Source organism: Calypte anna, chromosome 6, assembly GCF_003957555.1.
Source record: "Calypte anna isolate BGI_N300 chromosome 6, bCalAnn1_v1.p, whole genome shotgun sequence".
NCBI lineage: Eukaryota > Metazoa > Chordata > Aves > Apodiformes > Trochilidae > Calypte > Calypte anna.
The window spans coordinates 891736-919564 of NC_044252.1; the positions used below are offsets into that span (position 1 = coordinate 891736).

Genomic DNA, 27829 nt, shown 5'->3' on the forward strand with positions numbered 1-27829 from the left:
CTTCTCTGCCCCCAGCTCTCCTTGGGCAGCTGGTTAGCATCCCCAGACTGACAGATGGGAGTCATCACCTCACTTCATGGCACTCCAATGGTATTTATTCATGGCCCCAAGCAGAGCACTGGACCCCTCTGAGAGGAGCAGGCTGGACACAGACACACTGGTGAGTTGGGAGTGGGTTGAAATCAGTGGAGGAGCTCAGGATGTTCAGGTGTGGGGGGCTCTCCCACAGCTTTTTGGCTGATGAGCCATGAGGCTTCCCCACACAGCAAAGGAAGAAAGCCCCTGGAGTAATTAGCTCATCTCCCTTTGCTGCCATCTCATGCAAAGCACAGAACAGCTCTCATAAAAAGAGTCTTTCCCATGGCAGGAACTGTGGATTTTGGCAATTAAAAAGAAAAAAAAAACCCAACCAACCCACATTTACTTCAGCCTGTGTATCACACCATGGGGAAAACTATCAGTGGTCTTGTCTCAGCCTTAAACACACATCAGCCCTCCCACAGGAGGCCACAAGTAGGAAAAGGCTCTGGAGATGTAATTAGTTGGTTAATGGAAGAGAGAGGCAGAAGTTTAAGGCTAAAGGGGTTATCCTTTCAGGCCAAATGGACACAACTTGTATTAGGGAAACGTTTAAGTTTTACCCAAGAATTAGGGGAAGGGGGGTAATTTTCAGCATTTTTTTAAAAATTCTGGTTTCCTAAGGAAGGTGTCCCAGTTACATGTGTGTGGGCACATTCCCATCCCTGCCAAGGATCTCTGAGCCTGTCAGCCAAACCCAAATCAGTCTGCAGTGATGCTGAGGATGTTTTAAGTTCCTACAAGTGCTGAGATAACAGGCAGCCAAATGGAGGGGAGGCTGAAACCACAGCAGTGCCTTGAATCCAAGAATCACAGGCACATAATCCACATAGGAGATTCTGGCCTAATGTTTGGCCACCAGGTATGTTTTCTGCTGTGTAATAACACCCAAGACCACAAATGAAGCTTTCAGAAGTGTCAGAACATCTGCAACTGGTTTATTATGTGGATGAAGTTTACTGCCCTAACAACAGGCTCAACACAGCCACCAGTGCAGAAGGGGGTGTCTGAAGGTTGGATCAGAAAAGTCCCATCTGGAGCCCAGCACAGGAGGTAACCCAAGGGTCTGCAGTGATGTCAGGAAGGGCATTTGGATAATCCAAATTCTCCAGCACCCACTGTGCTGCTCTTTCTGCTTGAGCTGTGCAAGGAATTTGTGAAGAACAAGTGCTTTCATGATCCCAAGATCAAAAGATAACATCTTCTCACTGTCAAATGCATTTACATAGGGATTTTCCAGAACTGCCAATCCAAACCCTGGGCTCTGCAGCAGATTTGTTAAAGCCCCAGCTCCTGGAACCCTGTGTTTCTCTGAGTCTTTAATACCAGGGAATAAAATAATAATAATAAAAAAAATCAGCAATGTAACATTACTAAAAACTTGTCCACCAGCTGGCAAGAAAAAAAGAAAAAGTTAGTACAAAAGTGCTGTGTCCATGTGTGGGGGCAGCACCTGATTTATGCATTGAGATGTTTGGGATTCACAGCAGCTCCAAGGCTGGGGAGTTCCCCAGGACCAGCCCAAGGAAAAGGGGTCAAGCAGCACTGAGGAGCATCCCCAGTGACCTGCCTGCAAAGGGAAAACTTGGCAGTTCCAAGTCCCTCAGGCACAAGTGCAAAGCCCCCTACTCCAGAGGGTAAAAACCCCCAACAAGCTCAGTCCCAAGAACAAATAACATTTGTAGGCTCCAGCTCGAGTTCATAGCATCACAGAATTGTCATGGTTGGAAGGGACCTTAAAGATGACCCAGTTCCAACCCCCTGCCATGGGTAGGGACATCTCCCACCAGACCAGGTTGCTCCAAGCCCCATCCAGCCTTCAAAATTTCCAGGAATGAGGCTTCAAACACCTCCCTGGGCAGCCTGTGCCTGTGTCTCACCACCCTGGTGCTGAAGAACTTTTTCCTACCATCTAACCTGAATCTACCTCCCTCTAGTTTGATTCCATTCCCCCTGGTCCTACCACTACCCAAGATCCTAAAAAGTCCCTCACCACCTTCCTTCTGGGCCCCTTTAAGGTACTGGAAGGCCCCAGTAAGGTCTTCTCCAGTCTGAGCAGCCTCTCTGTCTGTCTCCATGGGATCAGCCTCATGGCCAAAGTCCACAGCTCTCCTGCCAGGAGGGTTTTTCTGGGTGTTGGTGGCAGCAGCTCTCTCTCTGGGGGCAGATGGAGGACACTGCCCTGCAAGGAGGTGCCAAGGGGCTTCCCTCATCCCCCTGACCCTCCCAGCAGCCACAGTGCCAGGGAAAATGTGCCTGGGCCAGGGCAGGAAGCAGGTCAGCATTTCCTACTGCATCACAGGGAAGGAGCTGGGAAAACAATGGCCCCTTCCTCCCTCTGGTCCCTCCTGTGCCAGACCCTGCTGGGTGACAGCAAAGCCTTGCCTGTGAAAGTCCCACACAGCTGTGTCAGTTGTCACCTCTGTGCCTGGGGACAGATGGGGGGGGGCAGATGGGGGCTGCTTCCTCCCTGCCATGCAGCAGGGATGGACCTGGAGTCTGTTCATCCCAAATTAGAGGTGGGATTCCAGGTAGACAGCCCAGGAACAGCCACCTCCATCAGCTGTGCTGGGGCACAGCAAAAAGCCACCCAGATGCCTCTGTGTCCCCCAGGTGCCCTTGGGCAGGTTAGGGATGGGTGAGGGGGGGCTCTCGGGTCCCATGGCCAAGCCCTTCCTGGCTGTACTGACCTCACCACCACCAGGAACAGGAAAAAAAACCTGGAGGCTTTTTGTTCTTCCTAAACAAACTAAACTGAGGGGTCAGGCAGCCCTTTCCCCAAAGCAGGGTTGTCCTCTCCTCACAGCAAGGTTGGGTGTGAAGTGGGGGGCCACCAAAACCCACCTTCAGGTGTGGGGTCATGAGTAAGGAACTGGGCAGCATGGTTACTGCCTGCTGCTCAGGCTCCCAGGGGCAGGGGATCCACTCCCACCCCACCTTACCAAGAAAATAAAGACAAACAAACAAAGAGCCAAAGCACCAAAAAATGAGGATGCCCCAGGAACATGGGATGTGAGTCCTGAGTCAGAGCACAGCACCTCGGGGAGGGCATTCCTGGACTGAGACCCTCGAGAGGAGCCACACCAAGAGGAAACAAGATGAAACATTTCTCAGGATAAATGTTTGCTCAGCTCTCTGAAAACAGTCCCCTGAGCAAACCTCAGCACAACAGAGAGCTCTGGGCCCGTGGGGAAGGCAGAGGGGAGGCTGCCTGCACCAAACCCGCAGCTACAGCTCAGAAGAGGACATGTTCATGGCCAACGACCCCAGCTCCAGTCACAAGTGCCTTTGCTTTCACCTCTCTGCTATTGTTTGGGGTTTCTCAGCTGCAGAGAGACCTTTTGCTATGCTTTGAAATCTGATCAGAAATGAGGAAGGGTTTGGGGCTTTGTTATTGCAGGGGGGTAGAAGCACAAGGCTGGCTTCCCACATCCCCTCTGTGTCCCCAAGACATTCCACATCCATGCAGTATCTCCCTGCAAGCCAAACCAGCAGGTCAGGCTGTGCCACTGCAGCTCCTCCAGCTGAAATGAGATGGTTTTCCTCTGTGTGCCTATTGTTCCACACTTTGCCTACACATGCATGGCCTTATCAAAGGCCAGGGCCAGCCACACCCCCAGTTTCTATAGCCCCTGCCTCCTCGGTATCCAGGGAGATAAAATACACAAGACAGAAACAATGAGATCACTCTGGAGGACAAAGAGGAGAGGGCAGGCACTCTCCAGAAAACCTGGGGAGACAGAAGTGGCTGTCTGTCAGCCCACAAGTGCTGTGATTCATCTCCAGAGCTCATGTCTGGAACTCACTTCTCATTTCAAACCAAAGCCCTCTCGTGTTTGAATGCTCCCATCCTCCTTGGTGACAAAGAGGTGACCTGAGCCCTCCCAAACCAAGAGTTGGCTCTGACATTCTGAGGGGTACTCACTCCAGATGGAGTCTGTGGCCTTCAGGACAAGATTTTTTGGAGGCAGCTGTGGTGTTGACCTCCTCCCATGCCACTTTTTCACAGCTCATTCCCTCTGCTCAGAGACTGAGGCCCCATTGACCTCAACATCCTACAAATACATGGGGGCAGGAAAAAACCCACCCACCAGACAGACACACCTTCTCCCACAGTGTCCAGGTCTGACAAGGCACAGCACAGCCTTGGATCAGACTAAGGAAATGACCTAACTTGGTCTCCCTTCCTGGGATCCCTTTCCTTGAGACACCTCAAGCAGAAGGGGGAGGCAGACATTATTTTAGACATCCCCAGTGTGGTGAGGAACCCAGTGCTGGTGGGAAAATGACACTGAGTGATTGCCCTGAGGAGCTGGGTGAGAAGTGCAAGTGAAATAACTGAGTAAATCTAGTGGGATGACTGCCATTTCCTTCCCCTCAGGTTGCCATGGTCACACCCAAAACAATCACCACCTCCAGGCTGCTGCACCTTTTGATGAAATGGGATTTTGTCATCCCTCCTACCTCAGTTTAAATTAATTTAGAAGGATCAAGACAATGGTAATGAAATAATAATATGCCTGGGGCTCTGAGCAAAGGTCAGCTTAGACAATGAAGTCAGTCTTGGGAGTCAGGACTTCAGGGAATGCATGGGAGGTTGTGGAATGCCTTTTGATTTTCCAAAGGCACACAGAAGAATCTTGACTTTGCATTCCAAGTAAGGAAAAATACTTCCAAGGGACAACGCAGCATTTTGCCAAGTATCAGCCTCCAGAAGGATCACAGAAGTAAACAAAAAGTGTATTTCAAATGGGGTGAAACAAACCAAATGTGTAAACAGTGATCTTGAAAGATGTAGCCAGACACCAGTTCCTGAGACAAACTGGAAAATAATTTATTTTGCAAAGATCTAGTTAACTGCACCAAGAAAAGGGGAAGAGGAAAGGAAGACAAGTGCTGTGAGAAACTTAATTGGTGATATTGAAAACAGGAGAGGCAACACCAACCTCATTCTGAGAAAGGTGGGAACCTAATGAATAACTGCAGTCCCATTTCTACAGCAAATGGTTTTAAAGCATTAATATTTTTTTTAAGCCTGAAGTAAGTCTGCTCCCATGTATGACTGAGAAACATCACCAGAGGATCCTGGATCAGGACTTCAATGAACCATTGGGACTCAGGAGGTCCCATTTTTTTTGGTAAGTGAGTTAATAAGTGTCCTGTGTGATACTGTTGCCAAGGAAAGCAAATATATTGTTTTCACTGGCAGGCAAATAAAAAAACCCTGAAACAGCTCAGCACTGCCTTCGAAGATCGAGCTTCTCCTGATCCTGTTGGAAAAATGAGATCATAATCCTCATGGCACAAGTCCTCCCAGCCAGCCAGGCTGGTGCATCCACACACAGCATCTGCTGAGGATGAGGGTTGGCAGCTGCCCTTGGGGATGCTGCAGAGACACAGCCCCAGGAAGGCTGCTGCTTGTCAGAGCTCTGGCAGCAGTCACCATGCTCTGGTGACTTCATGCCCCAAACAAGCAGAGCTCACCACAAACCTGATGTGCTGCAGTCAGCTACTGAACAAGAAAATGGGTGTGTATTTAAAAAAATAATAATAATTAAAAAAAAAGATAAAAGAGGAAAAGAAGAAAGAAGAGGAAAAGAAGAAAGAAGAGGAAAAGAAGAAAGAAGAGGAAAAGAAGAAAGAAGAGGAAAAGAAGAAAGAAGAGGGAAAGAAGAAAGAAGAGGGAAAGAAGAAAGAAGAGGAAAGAAGAAAGAAGAGAAAAGAAGAAAGAAGAGGAAAAGAAGAAAGAAGAGGAAAAAGAAGAAAGAAGAGGAAAAGAAGAAAGAAGAGGAAAAGAAGAAAGAAGAGGAAAAGAAGAAAGAAGAGGAAAGAAGAAGAAAGAAGAGGAAAAGAAGAAAAGAAGAGGAAAAGAAAGAAAGAAGAGGAAAAGAAGAAAGAAGAGGAAAAGAAGAAAGAAGAGGAAAAGAAGAAAGAAGAGGAAAAGAAAGAAGAGGAAAAGAGAAAGAAGAGGGAAAGAAGAAAGAAGAGGGAAAGAAGAAAGAAGAGGAAAGAAGAAAAGAAGAGGAAAGAAGAAAGAAGAGGAAAAGAAGAAAGAAGAGGAAAAGAAGAAAGAAGAGGAAAAGAAGAAAAAAACAAGAAGAAAGAAAAAAAAAAGACTTCAAGCAAAGCTTGAGTGTTCCTTTTACCCCAGGAAATAACTCAGCCATCACAAGGGGTCAAGGCCTGGTCTTTAGGGAACGGTTGGTTCTTGGTGCCAGATGAAGGGTGACTGCTCAGAGATAAGGTTTGTACCAGGAATCTCTCCACAGTTTCTCACCAAATCTCCTGCTGAAGTCAGTCAGAGGTTGGCATCACCAAACTCAGCTGTGCCACACCTGGGACCTGGCAGCACTGCTGTATCTACCCACCAGCCAGGGTCAGAACCAGGATCAGGCCTCAGGTTAGGGTTCAGGAGGCTCCACTGCCAGGATTTGTGGTGAATCCTGCACAGCCTGACCTTCAAGATGCTCCTGATTGGATTTTAGGAAGCAGGGCACTGATTTTAAGTTCAGGACTGGAGTTCAGCTCCTTCCCAGCTCACAGCAGGCTCCCTGAAACAGCTCAGGTGTTACCACATGGATTCAGCCCAACCAAAGTCCAACAGCTCAGTCTGACTCTGTTAGGGCTGAGTTAGGAAATCCCTGGGGAACATCACCCCACACAGCAGCCTGGGCATGAGAGGGAGCAGGAGAGAGCCCAGACCAAGATCTGGGCAGCACCTTGCAGCACGTGTGCTCCTTCAGGCTCAGCTCCTTTCCAGCCCAAACTGCAGAGTCAAACCAGCTTTCTCTCTGCTTCCTTTGCTAGACAGGCATGAAGGAGGTGGGAGAATCCACACCACTGCCTTCCTGAAAATCCAGAGAAATGCCCTCGATTTTAGTGCACTTCTTGTAGATTTGTGCACTGTTCCCTCCTAAACCCAGCCCAGCCAATGCCCTTGCAGAGCTCACAGTTATCACTACGTTCACCTGACAGAGGCAGTGGACCCATGAAGCAAAGCTACCAAAAGGTGACAAAACCAACCTCCTGGATTGCCAGGAGGAAAAAATATAAAAGGCTGTTGTGTTTCTCTTCCACTTTTTTCACAGCTAGACTGCTAGCAAGAGGAAAAAAACAGAACAAAAATCCCCAACAGGAAACACTAAGAGAGAATAATTTCCCTCCCAAGACCTTCCTTATCTATGAAAATCAACAGGCTTAGCAGCAGTTGCAAGGGTTTACTGAGCCACACCTCTACAGTGCCTTTGTGCCCTGTGGCAGGGGTGAGCATGAGATGGCAGGGACACTTCTGGCCCAAGCAGTTTACCCTTGGCAAAGCCTCCACCAGGTGTCCAAGGGCCACCCCATTCCCAGGGGGTATGGGGCATGGCACCTTGGGGCCTCCTGCTCAGAGCCTTGGAGGATCAGGCCAGAAGCCACTCAGCAGTCAGTCAGAGTGGGAATAAGGTGTGCAAACAGTGCATGGCTTACCTGGGGCTGAGAGGCCAGGTTCATCTTGTAAGGATGTGCCTTTCCCTCCTCAGTTACAAGTGGTGACCAAACTTTTGACTCCGTTCTGCAACACACACAGAGTGGGATCAGTTAATCTGTCCTCACCAGCCAGCACTTGCTATTAAAAGACTTTAAGTTCATCAACTTCCCAAATATTACCCCAGTACACAGCACTATCCCCATCAGGAGGAATCTGGAGAGCCCCATCTTAGCCACATAACTTGGATGAAAAGTCCCCTGGGACTCCACTGGCAACACACATCAAGCCTGGGCTCCAGGCTTGAAGCTGGAGATATCCCCTAGGTGCAGAACCTGTAGTTAAGAGGGACAGTTCAGACTACTGAGTGCTCCAGCTTTTCTGGGTAGCTGGGAAGAGGAATGGTTCTTGAGTGCACTGACTCCCCAAAGAACATTCAAACATCTTGTTCTTGAAGTTAGGCTGCCCTAGAGAAGCTCAAGATATTTTTTTGTTTTGTGTTCTGCAGTGGTATCTGTGCTGAACAAACAGAGGCTTTGGGGAATTATGAAAAAGAAAAACCCCAAACAACAAAAGGGTGTAAGTCTGTAAGAACTGAGATGACATCATGCAGCAGAGAAAGTCTGTGGAGACTTCACTGGTTTGTGGTCTGACCCAGTTACTCACAGCTGCCCAAAACACAAGATCTGTGACCAAAACCAGTTGCTTTTACCATCATCACCCTGGAGTTTTGCTGTGCCCCAAAGAACAACAGACAAACAAGTAAGGGAGAAGTGCAGTGCTTAGCTGTGTCTGACACCCTTTGTGGGAGCCACCCACTGCCTACACTTCTCAGAAGCAGAGGTCAGCAGCTCAGAGGGACCAAACAGTGCCACTTTCCCTCAGATTTTTAAGAGCAGGGAAGGAGTGGCTGCAAAGAGGAGAGAGCTTTGCTGGCTGGCTTTGCCTTGCAAGGCCACATGCTCCATCCCAAGCCCCTGGGCTGCTGGCCATGGGTAGCACCACTGTGGTACCAGCTCTCAGCAAGGGCTTCCTGGCTCTGCTCCTGATGGCAGTGTCTGCACTTCTACTGAAGAGTGACAGGAGTGAAAAAAAAACCACCAAAAACCAGCACCTAGAAGTTCACCAGATGTCCCATTGCTGGACCAGGATTTGTGAAGTGTGCCTGTGAAGTGTGGGCACAAAAGGCAGAGGTGGATTGACTGGACTCACCATGGTTGTGCCTCAGCTAGATGTTTTCATGCCTTATTTATAGGATGCAGCATTTGCTGTTTCATCCCAGGAGAAACCAAGACCCAAGATTAGAAAGAAATGTCTCTGCTAGTTTGGATGGGGAGGCACTGGGAGGAAGGAAATTGCATGCAAGTCAAGGCAGGAATCTGGGGAGGAATTTACAAAATACAACATTTTTCAAGAGACTTGGCTTGAACACAGAGTAATGTAAACATGACAAGAGTCCAGACTTTGCTTTCAGTGCTCTTTGGGCAGAGCTAGGCCCTGGCTTCAAGGGAAAATGCAGAACTGGGAAATGAGAGCCTAATCCTGTGAGCCCAGAGCTGAGGAAGTCTGTTCTGTTAAGAAGAGAGGCACGTCAGCATCCCATTCCAAACCTGGAAGTGACTAAGATGGCAAAGTCATCAATAAACCTGGAAATACTGCAAAGTTCCTTGAGCAACACTAAGTTTGCCAGCTGAAAAATGAGGAGAGACCTAAAGAATCCCTCTTGGGACCCTCCTCAGAGGTTTAGATGGCACTTTCATAACCTTTAGACACTCAGTACTCTCAGGCTGCCAGGAGGTACCTTTGTTCAGCTACAACAGCTGCAGAGTACATGTCCTTGGATTTAAACACAGCCACTCTTAGCAACCAGCCAGGAATGGAGGTGTCCATGCTGGCAAACACAGCTGCTCTGGGGCAGAACATCAGCCTTTTCCCATGGCCAAAATAATTCTGAGCAAGATGACAGAGCTGGAAAACTCTTCTTGGCAGGGAGGCTAAAAGCAAACCTAAATGAGTCAACAGATTCCACCAACTTCCTAGAACACAAGCCCAAGCCTCAACCTGTCCCCACCACTCAGACCTGGGGAACATGGGGAGCAAGCAAGAAGTGCACCTGAACCTGCACTTCCCTCATCCTAGAGCTCTTCAAAGAGCAAATGCATTTCATTCCCTGGCATCACTCCTAGCAAGGTACCAAAGGTTTTGCAGACAACAAGTTGAATTAAGATACTGTAAGCTGAGCTACAGAAAAGCAGCTTGAAATCTGAAGAAAAGGTCAGTAGAGGCAAAACAAGCCATGGTGTGTCTGCAGTCCTTGTTTCCGAATATTCTCCTCTCATTCCCACCCCCAAGCTGCCTCCAGACACAGAGGGAAGCACAGACTCACTGTAGGAATCCCATTGTTTAAATGAAAATGCCCTATAGAAATGCACACTTTACCTTTGAGCTGATCAAGGCTGCACCATTCCACCCCCCATTTGGTGATCAAAGAGACTTGTTTTAGAAATGATTTTACCCCATGCCTGCTTTTGCACACCTGCTGCAGGAGCATACCCACCACCAGCCATGCCTGGGTCTTTTTGGCTATCAGTTCTTTACAAGATCCAAAACTTTGTTTTTCTTACAAATGAGAGAGGCTCAAGAAAATCTGCCTGGGATATCTCTGAGTTGACCAGGCAGGTGGCTTTGAGTTGACTGCTGTGGGTCAGTCCTTCAGCACACCCCAAACAACCCCATGGTGCTGAGCTTGGGTTTACACCCCTGAAAAGAAAAATGGAATCTTTGGTTCTAGCCTGAAACAAAAAGCAAAATGAAAGAACAAAGACAGGGTGAGAAAAGAGCAAGGAGCTGCCAGGCAGGATAAGATCAGCAGCAATTTGGTGTATCTGCCAACATTGTTGAACACCCACTTTTTGAGGCAGAAAATAGACTTTTCCAACTCTGTTCACACGTCAAACAGCAAAGCACCTGGCAGTGCCACATAAAAAAGCACATTCAGAGAAAGCAATTGGTGCCTGGGTTTGAAATCCTAGGAAATCAGCAGATTTGCACCTTTGGGTGAAAAAGCAGACCAGGCTTGTTTTCTTCAGCTGGTAATTGGATCCCTTTTTAATGGTGACGTGTGAGACTAGATTTCCTGCCTACAATCTGATCTGAAATATTTTTGGACTGTTACCATCATTAAGGGAAACACTGAAACAGGAAACATTGGAATGCTGTTGATAGCCACAATCAAGCACACACTGCAAACAGCGTTTCCTTTACCAGAAGTGTTGAAGTCCCTTCAGTTCCCAACATTTACCCTTCTCTTCAGTAATCATCAATACAGCCAGACATAAAGACCTCTTGATGGCTTGGCTGCCATTAAAGACAAGAGGATTTCCCTACTTGCAAAACAAACACATGTGAAGTTTGTTTTGGTCCACAGAAGAGCACACAAAGAAGAGCAGAGCAAAATACCTCCCTAAAACACTGCCAGCCTCCAGCTTCTTGCAGCTTAAAGGGGTTTCTGCAGCAGAGCTCATCATCTAAATGAGTAATCAATTTCAAGTTCATCAGATATGAAATTAAAACTCAGCAATGACTGATGCTTTAACAAGGCATCTCTAGGATGGTGAGGAGCCTTTCCCAGCACAGCTCCTTGGCACAGCTCCCTCAGCTTCAGCTGCAGAGCATGGAGAGCAGACCCAAGAGCTGGAGGTGCTGCAGGGCAGATGATGATGGTGTAGCCTTCCTCACTGCACACATTCAGGCCTTACTGACAGAGTTTGCCCCACCAGAGTGGGGGAATCCCAAGCCCATCCCACCTGGCCAGGTGGCACTCATCTTCCCAAGTGCCTTCCACCCTCTCCACCTCCAGTCATGCTCTTCCCTTTTTCCAGAGGATGGCTGACCACCAACCCAGGGCTCTCCTCACCTACTTTCTCTGCTTAAGTCGAGCAGGAAGAAGAAGCATGAGCTCCAACTGGTTTAAAATGCCTTCTCTGTCACCCCTCTAGTCTTCCACTCAAGATTTTAAGGTCTTGGCCTTAGACTACAAAGTACAAAGGGGTTCCAGCCTCAGCTACAAAAACCACACAGCATTTTGGACCACTGAGTCCAGCTGCATTTGGGACAGCACAGTTACAGGAGGAGACAGCTGGGTGCTAGGGATAAAATACTCCCAATATTTTGGGAAGATGACACCATGCACAATGCTGTCCTTTGGCATTAAAGAAGAGCTCTCTCCTCTAAGAAAGCCTCCTGCAGAATCCCATTCTCCAACACAAACATATCTCCAGCAGCTATGAAGTGAGCAATTCTTCTCTGGGCAGAACTTTGCTCCCAGGGAAGGAGGAGGACCAAAGACTCAAAGGCCCCAGAAACACCCAACATGGATTTTACCTAACAAGCAGTAACACCAAATCCCAAAGTGGGTAAGCAGTCAGGTCACTGCTTTCACATCCCTGTGGCCTTGACACTTCCCTTGGCCACTCTGCCAGCAGCACTCATCCCTCAGTGCAGCAGCAGCACCCAGCACACACCACTCATGCTACCACACTGCAAGAGAAGCTGGGAAAAAAAAACAATCCAAAAAACCAAAGAGTGGGACCATGCTAACTCAAGACCCCTGCAGTTTTGTGCAGCTGCAGATCCTGCTTAGAAACCTCTCCCCAGGCAGCTCCCACAGCCAAGGTGGATGAAACATGCATGGGGTGGCTATAAACTTAATGACTTTGTAATTAACATTAGCAAAGACATTTTACAGACTCAATGATGTGTGAGAGCCTGCAGGCTGAAGGAGCCCGTGCCTCCCCTCCTCTTCTCCCAGCCAGGTCTACATGGCTCACCAACCACTCTCCCTGCCAGCTCCAGGCTCTGTTCTTCCCTCTCTGAATTCCCTCAATGAACTGTCAGGCTTATTTTGGCATTCTTCCTCAGCTGGGAATTATCCAAGCTGCAGGAAAAGGTTTCTCTTGGCTGCAGAAAAGCCCTGGACACCTCAGCTACAGGCACTCTGGGGGAAAACTCAGTGCAGAGCAACCAGCAATGCCCCACTGCATCCACTGCCTGACCTGGAGAAGTGCTGGTCCCCAGGCTGCAAGTCAAACCAAGAGGAAAGATAAATCCCCAGTACCTGAGAAAGAAAAAAACCCACCAGGCTCCACTTCTTTCAAGCAGCACCAGGGTCAGTGCAAAGCAGACCCTTGCCTGCCCAGTCTCCATTTCTGCTCTGTAAAAAGGCAGCCCCAGAGCAAAGCATGGCTGAGGGAAGGAATGGTGCTGCCTGTTGCTCTGCAGCTCAAGGCAGTGTGAAGGCTGACACCAGCCTGTGCCCTACACTGGGGACACAGCCCGTGGCTCAGCTTTTGTTTCTCAGGACTCAGAGATACCTGACCAGCACCCTAAACGTGTCTGCTCAGCACTCTGAGTGCTGCTTGGTCAAGAGGCTCCAAAATCTACAACTGTGCATGGCAGAAACCAAGCAATTCATAGGTGGGACAACACACAACCACCTCTTTCAGCTGCTAAGTTAATGCAACAGGAAGAAAGTTGTAACTCCTCTGCTATGAGTGGAGTTTTCGTGAGACCAGTATTTGATTTCTTGTTGTCAGGAGCCCCAGATTAGGCTGACAGGCCCTGCCACAAATTATCTGCCAATTCCTCACTGGGGAAATTGTTTTCATAAGGTCAAAGTGCAGTAAATGCAAGCAGTGTTAGGATTAAAGGCTGAGAGACAGCTGCCTCTTGCTATCCACTCAGACAGAGCACCAAGAGGTCAAACTAAACAAAACAGAGGTCTGCTGTCAACCCAACACACAGCTACTGCTCAGCCTGCATCCCTCCTTCTCCCCATCCCCTGCTCAGTCGTGTACCTGCTGACAGTCAGGGTGAGTTCATCTGCACAGCCCTTGATTTTGTTCTGTGCCTCCAGGTGTGTCATGTTCTCTGTGTTCACCCCATCGATGGCAATGATCTGGTCCCCTGTGCACAAGTTGGCCAGGGCAGCTTTGCTGCCTGGAGTCACCTAAGAGAAAACACAAAGAGTGAGAGGGCTTTCCAGGGAGGAGCCTCCCATAGCAACAGTTAAAAAAAAAGTAAAAACAAAACCCACAAAAAACCAGCTGGAGCATTCAGGGCTTTTCTCACAGGTACCTGGAAGTAGAGGTGAGAACTACTGGAAGTGAATTCTCAGCAAAAAAAATAATCTCCCTGGGTATTAGACACCCTGTGGTGGAATTCTGTTGTGGCACCCACAGCTTGAAATCTGGGGAAGAGGACAACAGGCAAATAACACAAATTGTATTTTCACTCAGTTGGCTTCATGTGAGAGAGCAAGAACAGAGGGAAAGCAACTCTGTTCCTTGCTGGACAGAAAAGAGCTCTGACACAGAAGGTGCTGAGGACAGCTGGGAAGTCTGAGACTGTAAGAACAAAGGCAACAGAAAGGAGCAGAGAGACTGCAGTACAACCAATGCCAATCACAGACACCTTCATCTGCATCACACTCTCATTTGTTTCTTTCCTTGGAAGAAAGCTTTGGGCTCCTGATTTGGGCTTGCTTCTTTAACTGAAATCAAGGGATCTTGCCCAGGAACAGCTGTGGGAGATGCTCACTGACCCCAGCACATTCAATCCCACAGCAGTGCTGCATCCATCCAGCTGGCTGGGAGGGCAAAAGGCATCAGAAACCATCTTTAAACCACAGTCTGATAAAACTTTTCCAAAAAGTGGAAGCATCCACAGCTCACCTGGGTGCCCTCTCCCATATTGCCTCTGCCTTTCCTCTGCACAGCATAAGAAGAGGAGAGGAAGGAGTCTAAATGATTAATGCTGGGCTTTCCCCAATTACTTAACATCAGAGGGCGTGGGAAGACGAGTGGACTGCTCCCAGGCAGGAGCACAGAATAAAACATGCCTTGCAGCTCAAACATACCTCCCCTGTACAAATCTGTTGCAACTGGTATTAAGTGGAGGTATTGGTGCTAGGTTTCAGCATGCTGGAAAGCAGCTGAGCAAACCCAGCAGAGCTGTCAGACACAGACACTGTTGAGAGGATTTACAGAGCCCTCCCAATGCAAGACTGGCAAATCATTCCTGCCTTTGGGAAGGCTTCACCTCACACCCTGCCTGCAATCACTGCTTCCCCTGCTCCTTTCCCTACTTTTCTTTTTCCACCTCTCTGCCAGGACACACGGAGAAGGGATGGGCAAAGGTTTGCAGCACTGACACCCCAGGTGCCCAACATCTCCCCCCAGACCTCCAGACAGGCTGACTGCACAGTGCCTGCCTCCCTGCTCACCACTTTTAATGCTGCCAGCAGACTCCAAACCACCCCAGGGAGTGCTGATGGAAACACCAGACAGCCCACCAGATGGGCAGGGAAAATCTGATTTCAATCTGAAGATCATCTCCTCCCAAGCTGCAGCCCACAGCTGGTTAGTGGCCTGCTAAGACCACCCAGTGCAGTGAGGAGCACCCAGCTCAGCACACTGGGACTGGGACTCATTTTGGGTCAGATAAGGGGTCAGGGATACAGGTGGGGGTCAGCACCACTGCTGGAGGCCTGGCCTTGAAGACTTGAATCTCCTCTTCATCTTGAACACTGAGAAGCTCCACAGGGTATGGCAGGGGCTGCCAGAAGGGATCCTGGCCTTCCAGCAGCAGCTGAGCTGGAGCAGGCAGGGACAGTGCCTGAGGAAACCCTGAGTGCCACTGGGATGAGTGGCATTCACAGGAACATCTCAGCACTTCTGTGGTGCTGGTGGTGTCACTTTCCCCTTCTCTTTCTCCACCTTGGAGGAATTTGAGGTGTGAGTGCTGTTTGCCATCAGATAAGAGCCACTGCTAGCACCAGGGTGATTATATCCACTCAGGTACCCTACAAACCTCTCTCCCTAAAGGCAAGCTGAAAGGATGCACGGCCATGAAAAAGATAAATGAATTTGCCAAAAAGGAAACGTGTTTTTAAACCCAGTTTTTTCAGCTCTGGAAATAACTTGCCCTGAAACTCAACCTTCCACAAGCTGCTCCCCTGAAACATCCAGCTCCTGCAGCCTGCCAGGACTGCTCATAGCAAACATGTTTGCACAAGGGCAGGGAGCCCATCCCCCAGCCTTTTAGGATGATTAATAGCTGCTAATAATGTTCCCTTCCCCCCCAAACCCGCAGCAAGGTCTGGGCTTATCTCACTGCTGTCAACGCTGCTTTTGAGATCTGCTCACCTACCAGGAAAGAAAAGAAAAAGCAAAAAAAAAAAAAAGCATTTTTGTTACTAAATGAGGAGCAGGGAGCTGCCACCTTGTCCTGCCTTGACTTGTGTCCCATCCCTCCCTGTCCATGGGGAACAGCAGGGGTGTGGGGCAGGCAGAGGTGCTGGGATCACCTCTACCAGAATGACCCCAAAAACTAAAGGAAAAAACAAAAAAGCTTCCAGGTTGACAGGCACCCAGTAAGTGCTGCACCACCTGAAGCTGCTTTGCTCCTGCTCTCCTCTCAGGTGTCTTTAAAAAGCTCTTTGCCCATAGTGAGCAGATACAGAAGGCCAGGAGGGCACTGAGAGGAGGAACAAAACCTGCAAACACAACTTGGCACTGCTTGAACTTCACACCAAGTCAGAGCTCCTTCAAAGTGCTCCCTGACTTGGACCAGGAGCCTCCAGTGCTGAACAGAGGATGCTGAGCAGCACTGCTCCATCCTGCACCCAAACCAGGGCCCCAGGTCTGCCTCTGGGGGAGAAATCTGGGCTGCCACAGCACTGATCCAGATACTTCCCACCAGACACCAACTGGGGCACTGATACCAGCTCAGACACATTTGCCAGCATATGGGAGACCAAATAATCCCCACAATCTGGGGGCTTGGTCGTGCACTTTTTGCTCATGGAAAGCTCAGTGTAGTAGGGAACATTTTTCAGACCAGTTAGAAGGTTGGACCCCTCTTTCTAAAGAGGTCCTATAGATTCAGGAGTGGCAAAACATTCTCTGACAGTACAAAGTGAAGCTTTGTGTAACACACACACACACCTGAAGCTCTGTAATCATGAAAAGGGTAGAAAAATTACCTGTCTGTCCCCCCCCTCACCTTCCCTGCACACACATTTTGGGCTCCACCTTACCAACTCCACCAAGGCTTTGCAAAATTGAGATTTGGGTCTCCCAGGTGGTTTGCCCTGCTGGCCAGGCAGCAAACAAAGGACAAGAGGGATCCCAGAGGCAGCAGTGGGTGTGTTAAGGGAAGGTGCCCACAGCAAAGGAGAGGGAGAAAGGGTGGGAAGCAGGCTAAGGAGTAGGAATAGGGAGTCTGGATATCTGGGTGGGTCTGCAACACACTCAGTTCTTCCTGGCCTTCTCCCCCCATCCACACTACTCGCTGGCTCCACCAGCTCCTCCCAGACCCTACAGCCTCCAGCACTCCACACCTAGACAGACAGGGCAAGATGTGATGAACAGATAAGAAAAAAATTAACATCAGCCAAGAAAAATATCTGGATAAACAGCACCTATCCGAGCAGCACCTATTTGAAATGAAAAGCCAGCTGTGTCCTTGCTGGAGAGGACAGACAGACATGCAGCAACATACTTGTAAGGCCAGCAGTGACAACCAGACATCACTGACATTCAGTTTAATCCTCCCCACCCACACACACCATGAGTAATGTCCTCGGTGCTGGAGTATTACCCTCAGCAGCCACAGTTTCTCCCAGCAAAAGCATGCAGCTGGGTCAGCAGAGATCAGAGGCTATGAGAAAACTCAGGCAAGTACGTTCCCCACCCCTGCTCTTCGAGGGAGGAGGGAGAAAAACAAGGGGCTGGTTCCTTACAACCAGCTCTGGGAGATTTTGCTCCCTCTCTCTGCACTGTCAGGGTTGGATGGGGCCACAGCCCAAAGCTCATCACCGTCTTCCTCTCTGCTGGCCCAGGCACACCACCCCCAGGAGAGAGGAAGGAAAGGGGGACAAGATTCTGGCTGGAGAAACCCCTGAGCATCAGATGGTGGGGTCAAGGAGTTGCTCAGCTCGGTTTTGCAACACCCCTCATAAAAAAAGCCAACAAAAGTACAAAAACTTCTTGCAAGACTTCAAAACATTCAAGCTGCTCATCAGCCGAGCCTTTCCTGCTGGTTAATTTCACCCTCTAAATAAAACAACATGTCCAGTCATCAGCAGCTACCTGATACAGTGTAACTGTCCAGAAAAACACCGATTTTTATGCAGTTCAGGCCTCCTGTAATTTCCCCGTTTGTACTGAAAAAAACCCTCATCCATTTGCAGCAGTTATTTTGATGTGGCACCCTTCAAACCCCAAAAGAAACACAGCTCTGGAGGGCCAGAGTGATTTGTGAGGGTGTAAAGCATCAGGAAACTTGCAGCCACACCTAACTCTACATCTGCTAACAAGTGGGTCAGGGAATACAGAGCTCTCCCTCCCAAGAAGTCCAACAATGTCACTGCTGTCAAATGAAGTTCTGGGGCTTACAAGTCTCAGGTAAGACTAAGGCTGGCACGTCCCCTCCTTACACTGAATTCTCTCTTTAGAGAGCAAGGTGAGCCAGATGAATGTAGCCCACCAAGTGATGCTGGGCTCAAAGAGGGATGGAAGAAAGGGCATTCCAAAGTTGGGTGACACCAAGCTGCCACCATAAACTGGGCTGAGAGGTGGAGGGCTGAGGGCACAAGTCTGGCTCCTGGGAGAGGGAAGGATACTGCTCCTGGACACAGGCATTTCATTAGTATTCCAATTCTTTTCAATGTTTTCCTAAAGATACAACTGATTCCCCCTCAGGAGGGTGAAACCCTCAGGAAACAAGGTTGGAAAAGATCAAGCCTGTCCTGTGCCCCAACATTCTCTGTCTCCACTGCAAGAACATTCTGCTGCTTTCCACTTGCTACGATTAAGGACAACTTCTCATCCCGACAACCAGCAGCCAGGTAGCTCAGTAAAGCCATTTTTCCTGTCCCCAGCAGCTGTTTTTACCTTTGAAGCACAGGAGTGCCCAGCCCTAGCAGCTGCCAGGCTTCAGGCTGACTCCAGAAGTCTGGAGGGGCATTACCAGGGAGTGAACCCCTGCTCTCCACACCCCAGAGGCTCAAGCAGAGAAGAGAGGATTCCCTCCAGCAGCAAACACACCAGTGCAGCCCTCTAAACCCAGCACCCCTGCAGAAGAGACTGAGGACTCCAAGAGGAAGCTCACACGTGCTCGGCTCTCACCAGAGAGACTGGTCCAACGAGACTGAGAAACCAGAACCATTTGCATGAGAAGATGCTGCTGGTGGATTTGAGCCCGAAGCAGTTTTGAACACGTTGTTCAAGTGGAAAGGGGAGGGGGTAGGGCAGTGGAACAAGACAGGAGCAGCTGTGGAATGAGTATAATCTTTGATTAGCTGCTCTCCTAAGGCACAACTGCCCATTGGTACTGCCAGCCAGAAGCTCCTGGCCAGGCTTGGGTGCTCCTGGGACTGCAGGACTCCAAACTCCTGGGACTTCCAAACTCCCAAGGAATACCCCTGGGAAACGAGCTGCTTGGCCACTCAGTGGTGCCTCCCACCAGCACGACTGTCACCAACCCTCCCCGTGTCAGAGGGGAGGTAGAGAAACCAAAAGGCACTTGTGAGGAGTTGAGGTACCGTGGTAATGAGGGTCACAAATAGCCAGGCAAGCTCAAGAGCTTACAGCAAGGATACTGCTGCCAGAAGCCACATCTGAGCCCCTGGCAGGCAACAGAGGATGAATTTAGGCACCTTGGTTCCAAGAGAGATGCAGGGCACCCAGCTGAGGCCCAGGATGGATGTCTCTCTCCAGGCATCCCACCACACCAGGGTGACCTCAACCAGTGCCTCAATGGGATGAGCACCCCTCCTGTGAGGAGGGCTCTGCACCCCAAAAGTTCTCTGCTCAGAGCACAGGTACCAAAAGCAAGAAGAAAAAAATGAAGTTATAGCCCTGTAAAATCATTACACAAGGAGGACTAGGCTCTTTAAAACAGGCCAAAACTGGACTAGAATCTTTGCTTTTTCACATGGTGAATGGGGGACTCGCAGACAACTTCATTCCTGAGCCAAAGGGACAAACCCAGGAGCCTTAGGAGTGAACCACAGGAAAGATTAATGGCTTGAGGTCTTGGGAGGGGAAATTAAAAATGACAGAGGGGCCACAAGAGAAAGCTGTGATAAGGGCTGCCAACTGTCAGCATTTACGTCACCACTACCAGAGAGACTATTTTATTACATTTTAGTCTCCAGGGTCACAATTTCTCATGAGGTGGTTATTTTTGCCACTTTGCTGATCTATGTCCCTTGGTATGCGACCATCAGCGCTGACAAAGGAGACCAAGGGAAAGAGGTAAGAGCAGCGAGGTTGGAATCCAGACATAATTCTGCCCCAGAGCCTTTCACTGGAAGGAAGCAGCAACAATTACCCGTAACAGCGAAGTAAATATCACTTCCCCTACGCTAAAGCTGCTTTCATGTCCAATAATTGCAGCGGGAGAATGAGGCATTATTACCGTTATGGGAAGAGATTAAACAGAAAAACCAACAACCTGCCCCCCCTCTGCGGCTCTGACACTCACCTGGAGCCACCAGCATCCCCCAGGGTCCTTCAGGCAGTGGGAAGGATTCAGAATTCTTTTAAAAAATCCCACATCTCACCATCCTGCTTTCCTCTGAGGGCAGCACAGGCCCCGCTCGCCTCAGCCTCTCCTCACCCACGGGGACCTCCCGAGCCACCCCAAAATGGCGGGAGAGGCCCAGAGCCCCTCACCTCCTTTTCTCCCCCCTCTGGGAACTGCCCCCAGAAGGTGCCAAGCAGCAAGCACCCCACATCAAGGCAGAGGGGTTTGGGGTGCCCTGTCCCCACACAATGGGATGTGGCAGGGCTCCCTGTGAGGGGACAGTGGGGTGCAAGTGGAGGTCACCTGAACCCAACCCTGAGGGGAGCAGAAGCGGGTGAGGGGAGCTGCGCCCCTCAGGCGGCCGGGACGGGGAGCTTGATGCCTTTTCCTAACAGATTTTTTTCACTTTTTTTGCTTTTTTAAGCTAGAGATGGGTACAGAGGACTGAAGACAGGAGAAGGCACTTGGCCGGGGTGAGCGTGGCTCCCACAAACAAAAGGTTGGAGTTTTTTTTTACCTTTCAACCACCCACAGCAAGCAAAAGGAGCAGCACGCATCTTCCTCTGACTGCTCCTCAGGGCTGCAAAACCCAGACTGGGGCAGCCCGAAGTCTGACAGGGACTGGGAGGGGAGAAGAAGAGGGGAGAAGAAGAGGGGAGAAGAAGAGGGGAGAAGAAGAAGCAGAGGGAGAGGGGAGAAGCAGAGGGAGAGGGGAGAAGAAGAGGGAGAGGGGAGAAGAAGAGGGAGAGGGGAGAAGAAGAGGGGAGAAGAAGAGGGGAGAAGAAGAGGGGAGAAGAAGAGGGGAGAAGAAGAGGGAGAAGAAGAGGGGAGAAGAAGAGGGAGAAGAAGAGGGGAGAAGAGGGGAAGCCAAGCCCGTGGGCAGGTGAAGGGACACCACAGTTTTTCTCCACCGAACGTTAAAAAAAAATTAAAATAACCACACAGTAGGAATTATAAGGACAAGAACCCCGCCTCACAGCTGTGCCACCAACCCTTTGTGCCACCTGCCAGACCCACTCCATCTCCCCCCCTCAGCCCCGGCCCCTCCGAGCCTTACCCGAGAGATGGCGAGGGGCTGCTCGAAGTCCCGTCCGCCCACCAGACGGAACCCCCATGGCCCAGGTCCGGTCAGAACGATGCTGTGCGTCCCCATCCCCTCGCCTGTACCTCACGGGACTCGCGGCGGATCCGCCACCGGCCCGGCCCGGCTCCGCCCCGGGCTGGCGGTCCCGCCCCGGGGGCAGAACCTCCGGAGAGCGCGGTGCAAAGCGGAGCTGCTGCTGCCGAAAAACGGGGATTTGTTCAAATTTTCGGAGGGATTCAGGGGGTAATCGCCCCTCCGTGCAGCATCTCCTGAGCAAACGGCTCTCGACCCGCTCCAGCCCGGTTCGGCGTTAGCTCTGAAACCCAATGGCGGCGATGGAAACAAGCAGCACCTGGGTGCTGCTTCCCAGCTGGGGACTGATGAGTGAGGGCGGAGCCTGGGAAAAGTATCACCTTTACCCTAATTTAGCCCTAATTAGTCACTGCTTCAGGTGGGTTTGTTTATCTGGAGCTCTGCCCCCCCAGCACCCCCACCCCTCCACCCCTTGCCCCCCTTTAGGGGTGATGCCCCCAACGAAATAAAAAATTCTTTTATTTGCCTTTGCTAGGAACCTCCTTAGCTGTGACTGACCACAACCGGTTGTTCTGGGAAGTCCCCGCCGATCCACCTTGCCAGGTGGGAGAGGCTGGGGACAGCAAGGCTGCTGGCGTTTACAAACCTAGCACAGGTGTTGCTGCTTATTTGGTCTGAAGGAGGGAGCACAGCTCAGAACACCTGGGAGCTGGAGCGGGGAGCAGCCAGCTCATCCAGGTGCTGCTGTCCCTACAAGACACCTCCGGGAATGAGCCCACTGCAAGGCACACCCTGGCCTCGGCAATCCCCTTCCTTGGCTTCCTCTCTTTTCCTGCACTAACTTGTCCTTCCATGGGTCATTTCCTCCTGAGCTTCACGCATCCGGACTATTAATCTCTGGATCAGAGAGCAGCAGTTCTTCCACTGCATCATTACACATCTTCTGCTGCTGGGGAGAGACCCAGAGCTCCTTTCCCTCTCCATGTGGGGCTGGGACAAACCACTGGCTCCTCTTCCCCTCTCTGCCTGCCAAAGTGCTGCCCAGCCTGACCTTTTGCTTTTTAGAGAAGGTAACCTGCAAAAAAACAAAACACAAAACAGGCTTGTCTCTACATGCTCTCTACAGACGTGTAAAATAGCTTCAGACTTCTGCTGCCCTGTTCGTTTGGGTTTAGGATTGGCTTGGTTATAGTTGGACTTCCTAAAGTCATTCTGCATCCAGCCACTCCCTGCCCATCCACCTGGATGCCTGCAGGGTTTAAATCTGTTGCCCAGTTTTGGCTCAGTCCAAGGTGGTCTCAAGGGCATAAAACCCCTTGTGACAGCCCAGCCTTTGGGGTGGGCACAGTGCCACCACCACAGAAGTCATCTTTTGACCCAAATCAGGGTTAAAAACACCCACACAGACCCCTCACCAGCTGACATCCCTTCCCACAGAGGTTGGCATTTGGGATTTCTTTTCCTATTTTAACCTGAGCCATGTTCTCATCTGAGACAGAATCACAAATAACCTTTGTGAATAGACTTTATTTAATAATTTGTACAAGGAACACAATTGTAATTCAATAGTTCCATTTATTAATTGTCAAATAGTAATCCACTGCAAAAAGAAACAAAAAAAAAATCAACACAAAAAGTAAGTTGCCTTGTGTGTGTGTGTGTGTGTGTAATTTAAATGGTAAGAGCAAGAACAAAAAAATAAACTTTTAAATGAGCATGTTATATACAGTCAGTATCATCAGGTTAATTTGCTGGATAAGATTAATTTGGTGTTATCCAATCATAGCGACAGGCTTGAATATTGCTGCAAATAACTGGAGGGCAAACCCAAAGCAGAAAAAAACCCCATAAATAAGGTGCAGGTATGTCCTGCAGAAAAGAAACAGTGGTGCTTTGTGTCATATCTGAAACCCTTCCATAAAGGCTATTTTGTGCTAAAACTCTTGATGTGAACATACATGGAATTCCATCATTTAAATAAAAGTGGAAAAAAAATCCCAACCTTTCACAACTGCCTTTTTTTTTTTTTTTCTTTTCCCTCCCTTCACTCAACGTGTTTAAATTACTTTTCTATACAAGGTAAGTACATTGTCTGTACAAAGTTAAATATACATATTTACAGTCAAACTTCTGAGACACTGAGTCTTCCCTTCCCCTGACCCAGGCAGAAGAGAAGCCTACTTGATTTCAAACCCAGGAGCATGGCTAGTTTATCAAAACATTGTAAGTCGTGCTAACAGTTAGTTGTAGTTACTCTTAATAAATCTGTATAAAAGCATCAGCATAAAAATAGGCATTTTATATTATTAAATACGGCTTATGACAAAATAGCAATCTAACCCTTTGCTATTTGTGTGGTAACTGTAGGAAGCAGAGTCTGATAGAACTGGGCTTGTTTATGCTTCTTAATAACAAAACGTCTATCAAAAGATTATTCATAGTGGATTTACAGGCAAGCCATGTTGGATTTTTTTTTTTCCCCCAAGGAAACACAAATGTAACTATATAATCACTGCTGGGAGCAGCTTTCCAAATTAGAATTTTTTAATTTTTTTTTTTGTATGACTAAGAGGCAGCCAAAATGCAAACAGTTTGAGACCTACCATCAACACCCTAACCAAACAGCAAAAAAATAAAAGGCACCCTCAGTGATATGTTGCTCAGATCTACCAGAGCCTCTAAGATTTAATGCCAGGAAGGAAGCAAAATCTTTATCCCAAAGACTGCTTCAGAAAGTGTGCAATCCTTCAGGGCCAGCAAGAGGGCAGGAGCAGCAGAGAAAAGCGATGGGGCTGGAGGAGTCAAAGAGGATTTGCTCTCACTGACGTTCTGTTTATTGGTTCTATTCTTTGTGCAGATAAATGTCAAAGCCAGGCTGATTTCTCTTTAAAAAACAAGACTTGGTTAATTTTGAGGCACGCAATACATCTCACACACACACACCCTGCACAGAAGAAAAAAAAACCCTGCAGAGCTTGGTAACACTGTCTATGGAAGGGTTGGGGATTTTTAGGTGTTTGCAGTATGTTTTGGCTGACCTCTGGATTAAACCACCAGTCCCAAACTCCTCTTCCACACAGAGCTCTGCAGGTTGAACTTATCAGCTGTCCTCTGCCCGTGCTGGGTCTTAAGGTGCATGACATGAAGGAAGGGTTTTCTACGGAGGGGGAAGGCAGAGGAAACTGCAGAGGAGTCTGCAGCAAACTGGGCAGAAAGCCCCTCCTTGCCCCTTGCCAGGGAAAGGGAGCAGATGCCAGGCTGCCCCAAAGCACTCTCCTATCTCAACACAAACAAAACCTATCCTTCCCTGAAGCCTTCTCAGAGGTAAGGGCTCCATACAAATTAAGGTTATCACCAGAACTCTTGCTGGGGAGGGGAGAGGAATACACAAAGGCAGCACTGTAAACTAGGATCTGTCTCTTCTTCAGCAAACAAGTCACACCCTGAACCCGTGGAAGCAGGGCTGCACATTCATCTCAGTACTGTACCACGTAACCACATCCTCCTAACACATCTCCTCTCTTGTCTGTTACATTCACAAATTGTCTGTTTCTTTGCTGTTTAAAAACACCATCTGGAAACCAGCCCTGCCACTGGCTGTGGTGGGATCCCTGGTGTTCTACAGGTACAGCAGCTTCACGTAGTTGCCTGGGAAGGTGCCGAACTGCCGCGTCCTCCTGGAGGTACCTGTGCCAAAAGCAAACACAGGAGCCAGAGTCACATGGAGCAAGGAAAGCTCAGGGGGGTTCAGAAAGTAGAGGTGGCACTCTCCTGCTGCCTGCAGGCAGTGATTTCTGAAGCTCAACAGGAGTCCTGTGCAAAGATCCTTTTGGTACAGACGACTCAGGACAAGTTCTGCCACTAATCTTTGGGTTTTTAACAATTCTTGAAGTGTTGGTGAAAGCTCCTGGGCCCAGAGGCAAGGAACCAAACTCCTGTCATTGAAAACGAGCTCATCCTCCTTAGAAGAGATAACAAGCCTAGATTTGCATTGCTGAGGTGGAGAACATTGTCCAGACTTGCATTCTTTGAAAGCAAGGGCTAGATTTTGCTGCATACACACACACACAGCTACGAGGTGTTTTCTGGGCCCATCAATGTGTCCCCTTCATCTTTCTTTTGCCACTTTCTGTCACAGCTCCATCAGCTTTGTAAAGCTCCAGAAAGCCAGCTCCCTCTGTTGCTCTGCCACCTGCCAGGGCAGGAAGGATCAGGAGGAAGAGGGGAACAAGGAAATCAAGAGCAGAAAAAAAAAGGACACAGTGGAGCTTCCCTTCCTAGCAAGGAAAAGCAAAGCTCCAGCACTTTGCACCCCAGTTTAATGTTTTCAGTGGGAAAATGAGACACTGTCCAAGAAGCAGAGCTGGATTTTTTTGCCACTGTTTTGACCCTGCAAATGAAAGCAGCTTCCAGACATTCTGCATCTCCAGAAGCTTTGCTAACAGGCAGGTGTCACACTCACCCACAAACCAGCCGTCGTCACACTTCTCCATGACATCAACAATGTCACCGTCCCTCAGCTCCAGCTCATCATCATTCTGAGGTGTGTAGCTGTAGAGGGCTTGGTAACTAACTCTAAAACCAGAGAAACACTGCACGTTACCAGTTGGATTTCCCTGGCACCCTTTCAGGACACCTCCCCCTTCCCCTTTCTAATTCCTGTTCTGTTTTGTTCAGTGCAGCCTGGACCCATCTTTCCCACTGGAGAGGTGGGAGCCAACTGCATCAAACTGGCTGTTGTCACCAGGCTGTGACAGACTTTACAGTCTGCTTGAAGAGGTGGAGGAAAGCCAGGACTATTTTCAAGAGCCAAATGCCAAGGAGCTTCAGTCAGGCTATCAGCCTCCAGACCAGCACTGAATGGCCTCACACCAGTGCTGCTTAATGGCAGCTCCAGGCTTAACCCCACCAGACACCTTTGGAAAATCTCAGCCTTGGTCTCTGAGATCAATGACCCACCAATTCACCTGTGGAACTGGCCAGAACCACACACCAAGAGGCATCAGTGTCTGGACTGCTCACTGCCCTGTCCTGGGAGAAGCTGAGGACAGGGGTAAATACACTGACCCATGTCAATCAAGCTCCTAAAATCAAATTCCCCCTGCTTCAAAACAAAGACATGGAGATACTCCCCATAACCAGCAGGAGTCAAGTGCCCAGAACAGACCCAGCCCTAGATCAGGAGCTCATTGTTTCAGGTGCTACACACAGACTAAAAAATTCCAAATTTTAAACTACTGATGCTGCTGCTGAGGTGGCAATTTTTGTTCTAGCACCCTCCCATAGTCCTAATTCAACTCAACTCCATCTGAAGCTTCCACATCTCCCCATCTTCACTCAGAGACAAGATCCCTGGAAGAGATGGGAGTCAAAAGGACTTACATGTCTCGTGGTGTTTGACTCCTGTCAGGGCTGGCTCCTTGCTGCTGTGCTTGAGGTTGCTGAGAAATGACGAGAGATGGTTTATGGTCATTAGAGGTCACCTTGTGGCCAGAGTCAAGAGGCTGAGAAACAGTACTGCAGTAATGAACAGACTTTTCTGCAATGTTTATGATCTCATTGCAAACAGCTTCCTGCGTGGTGGGCAGCATTGACATCCAAAACCACCCAAAGAACAGTCAACAGAGGGGAGGGAGGGGAAAATATAGACAAGAAGAGGTGGGACATTCCAGATGCAGCACATAAGTCCAGTAAAAAAAAAAAAAATTAAAAAAAAGAGTTGTAGATCCAGGTAAATATCCAGGTAGTGGAGTGTGCAGAAGGAATCCAGGTGTAAGCATGGAAAAACAGGCAAGATACAGAAGAATTTGGCATTTAGTTTGAAGATTTGTAACAAATACATATACATATACTTTTTAAAGCAGCAGCAGAAGAGGTTGCAATTAGTTATGCAGTGGCACCATCACAAATGCTATCAAGTCAGTTCAAGAATGCAAGGTGGGCTGCTCCATTCATGCATTTTGCTTCATTTAACTTATACCCAGGGACTGGCAGCACAATTAGCCCAACTGCTCGTTGGCTATCAATGTTTTTCAAAGTGCTAAATTCCCTTTTCCCATTGCAAACAAAACAGTAGATGTGCACAGGTAAGTCTCTACCTACTTTGCAGCTAAAAATGGTGCTGGCATTTTATCTCTACTGAGGTGTCCCTGTCTGGGAGAGGAGAGTCTAGGACTACACAGCTGATTTAAACAGTGGCCTTACCACATAGCTCTTTTCAGACTCTGTGAGATCTGGTCCAGCTCTCAATGAATGGTGGGAAGGCTGCGTGATCACCAAGCAAATGATAAGGAAGACATTTTAGCAGATGTTGTGTTGGTCAGAATTGAAGAAATAAAAATAAAAAAACAAATAAATTAAATGGAATGCAGACAACAAAAGAAAACAAACAACTCCTCCCCTCCCCACCCCAACACCAGGCTCTCTGGAAAACACAGGCTTCCATTTCCACAAGAGACAGTAAGGCCACAGCAATGCAGCTGCACAGGGAATGCTGCCAAGAGGAGGGTGACAGTGAAACAGAAGCTTGGAGCAGGGAATCAGGACAGAAAGTTATGGACATTGCTACGAGCAGA

At 49.0% G+C, this 27829-nt stretch overlaps 2 protein-coding genes across 3 annotated transcripts in view; both read right to left on the reverse strand.

The window, feature by feature from the left end:
* The window catches only part of PDLIM1 (PDZ and LIM domain 1), a 28167-nt gene extending 6808 nt beyond the window's left edge, over positions 1-21359 (reverse strand). The window contains exons 1-3 of one of the 2 annotated variants that reach the window (XM_030452871.1): positions 21195-21359; positions 13402-13553; positions 7549-7633 (exon numbers count right to left, since the gene is read on the reverse strand). In XM_030452871.1, the coding sequence (XP_030308731.1) occupies positions 7549-7633; positions 13402-13553; positions 21195-21290 (333 nt within the window). In that variant the 5' untranslated portion in view covers positions 21291-21359. The remainder of the gene's footprint in view (positions 1-7548; positions 7634-13401; positions 13554-21194) is intronic. The other variant, XM_030452872.1, reaches the window with a different exon arrangement.
* Positions 21360-22761: 1402 nt separating this feature from the next.
* SORBS1 (sorbin and SH3 domain containing 1) overlaps positions 22762-27829 on the reverse strand; it is a 185531-nt gene continuing 180463 nt past the window's right edge. The window contains exons 32-35 of the mRNA XM_030453736.1: positions 27459-27518; positions 26637-26695; positions 25717-25829; positions 22762-24941 (exon numbers count right to left, since the gene is read on the reverse strand). Of these exons, the coding sequence (XP_030309596.1) occupies positions 24874-24941; positions 25717-25829; positions 26637-26695; positions 27459-27518 (300 nt within the window). The 3' untranslated portion in view covers positions 22762-24873. The remainder of the gene's footprint in view (positions 24942-25716; positions 25830-26636; positions 26696-27458; positions 27519-27829) is intronic.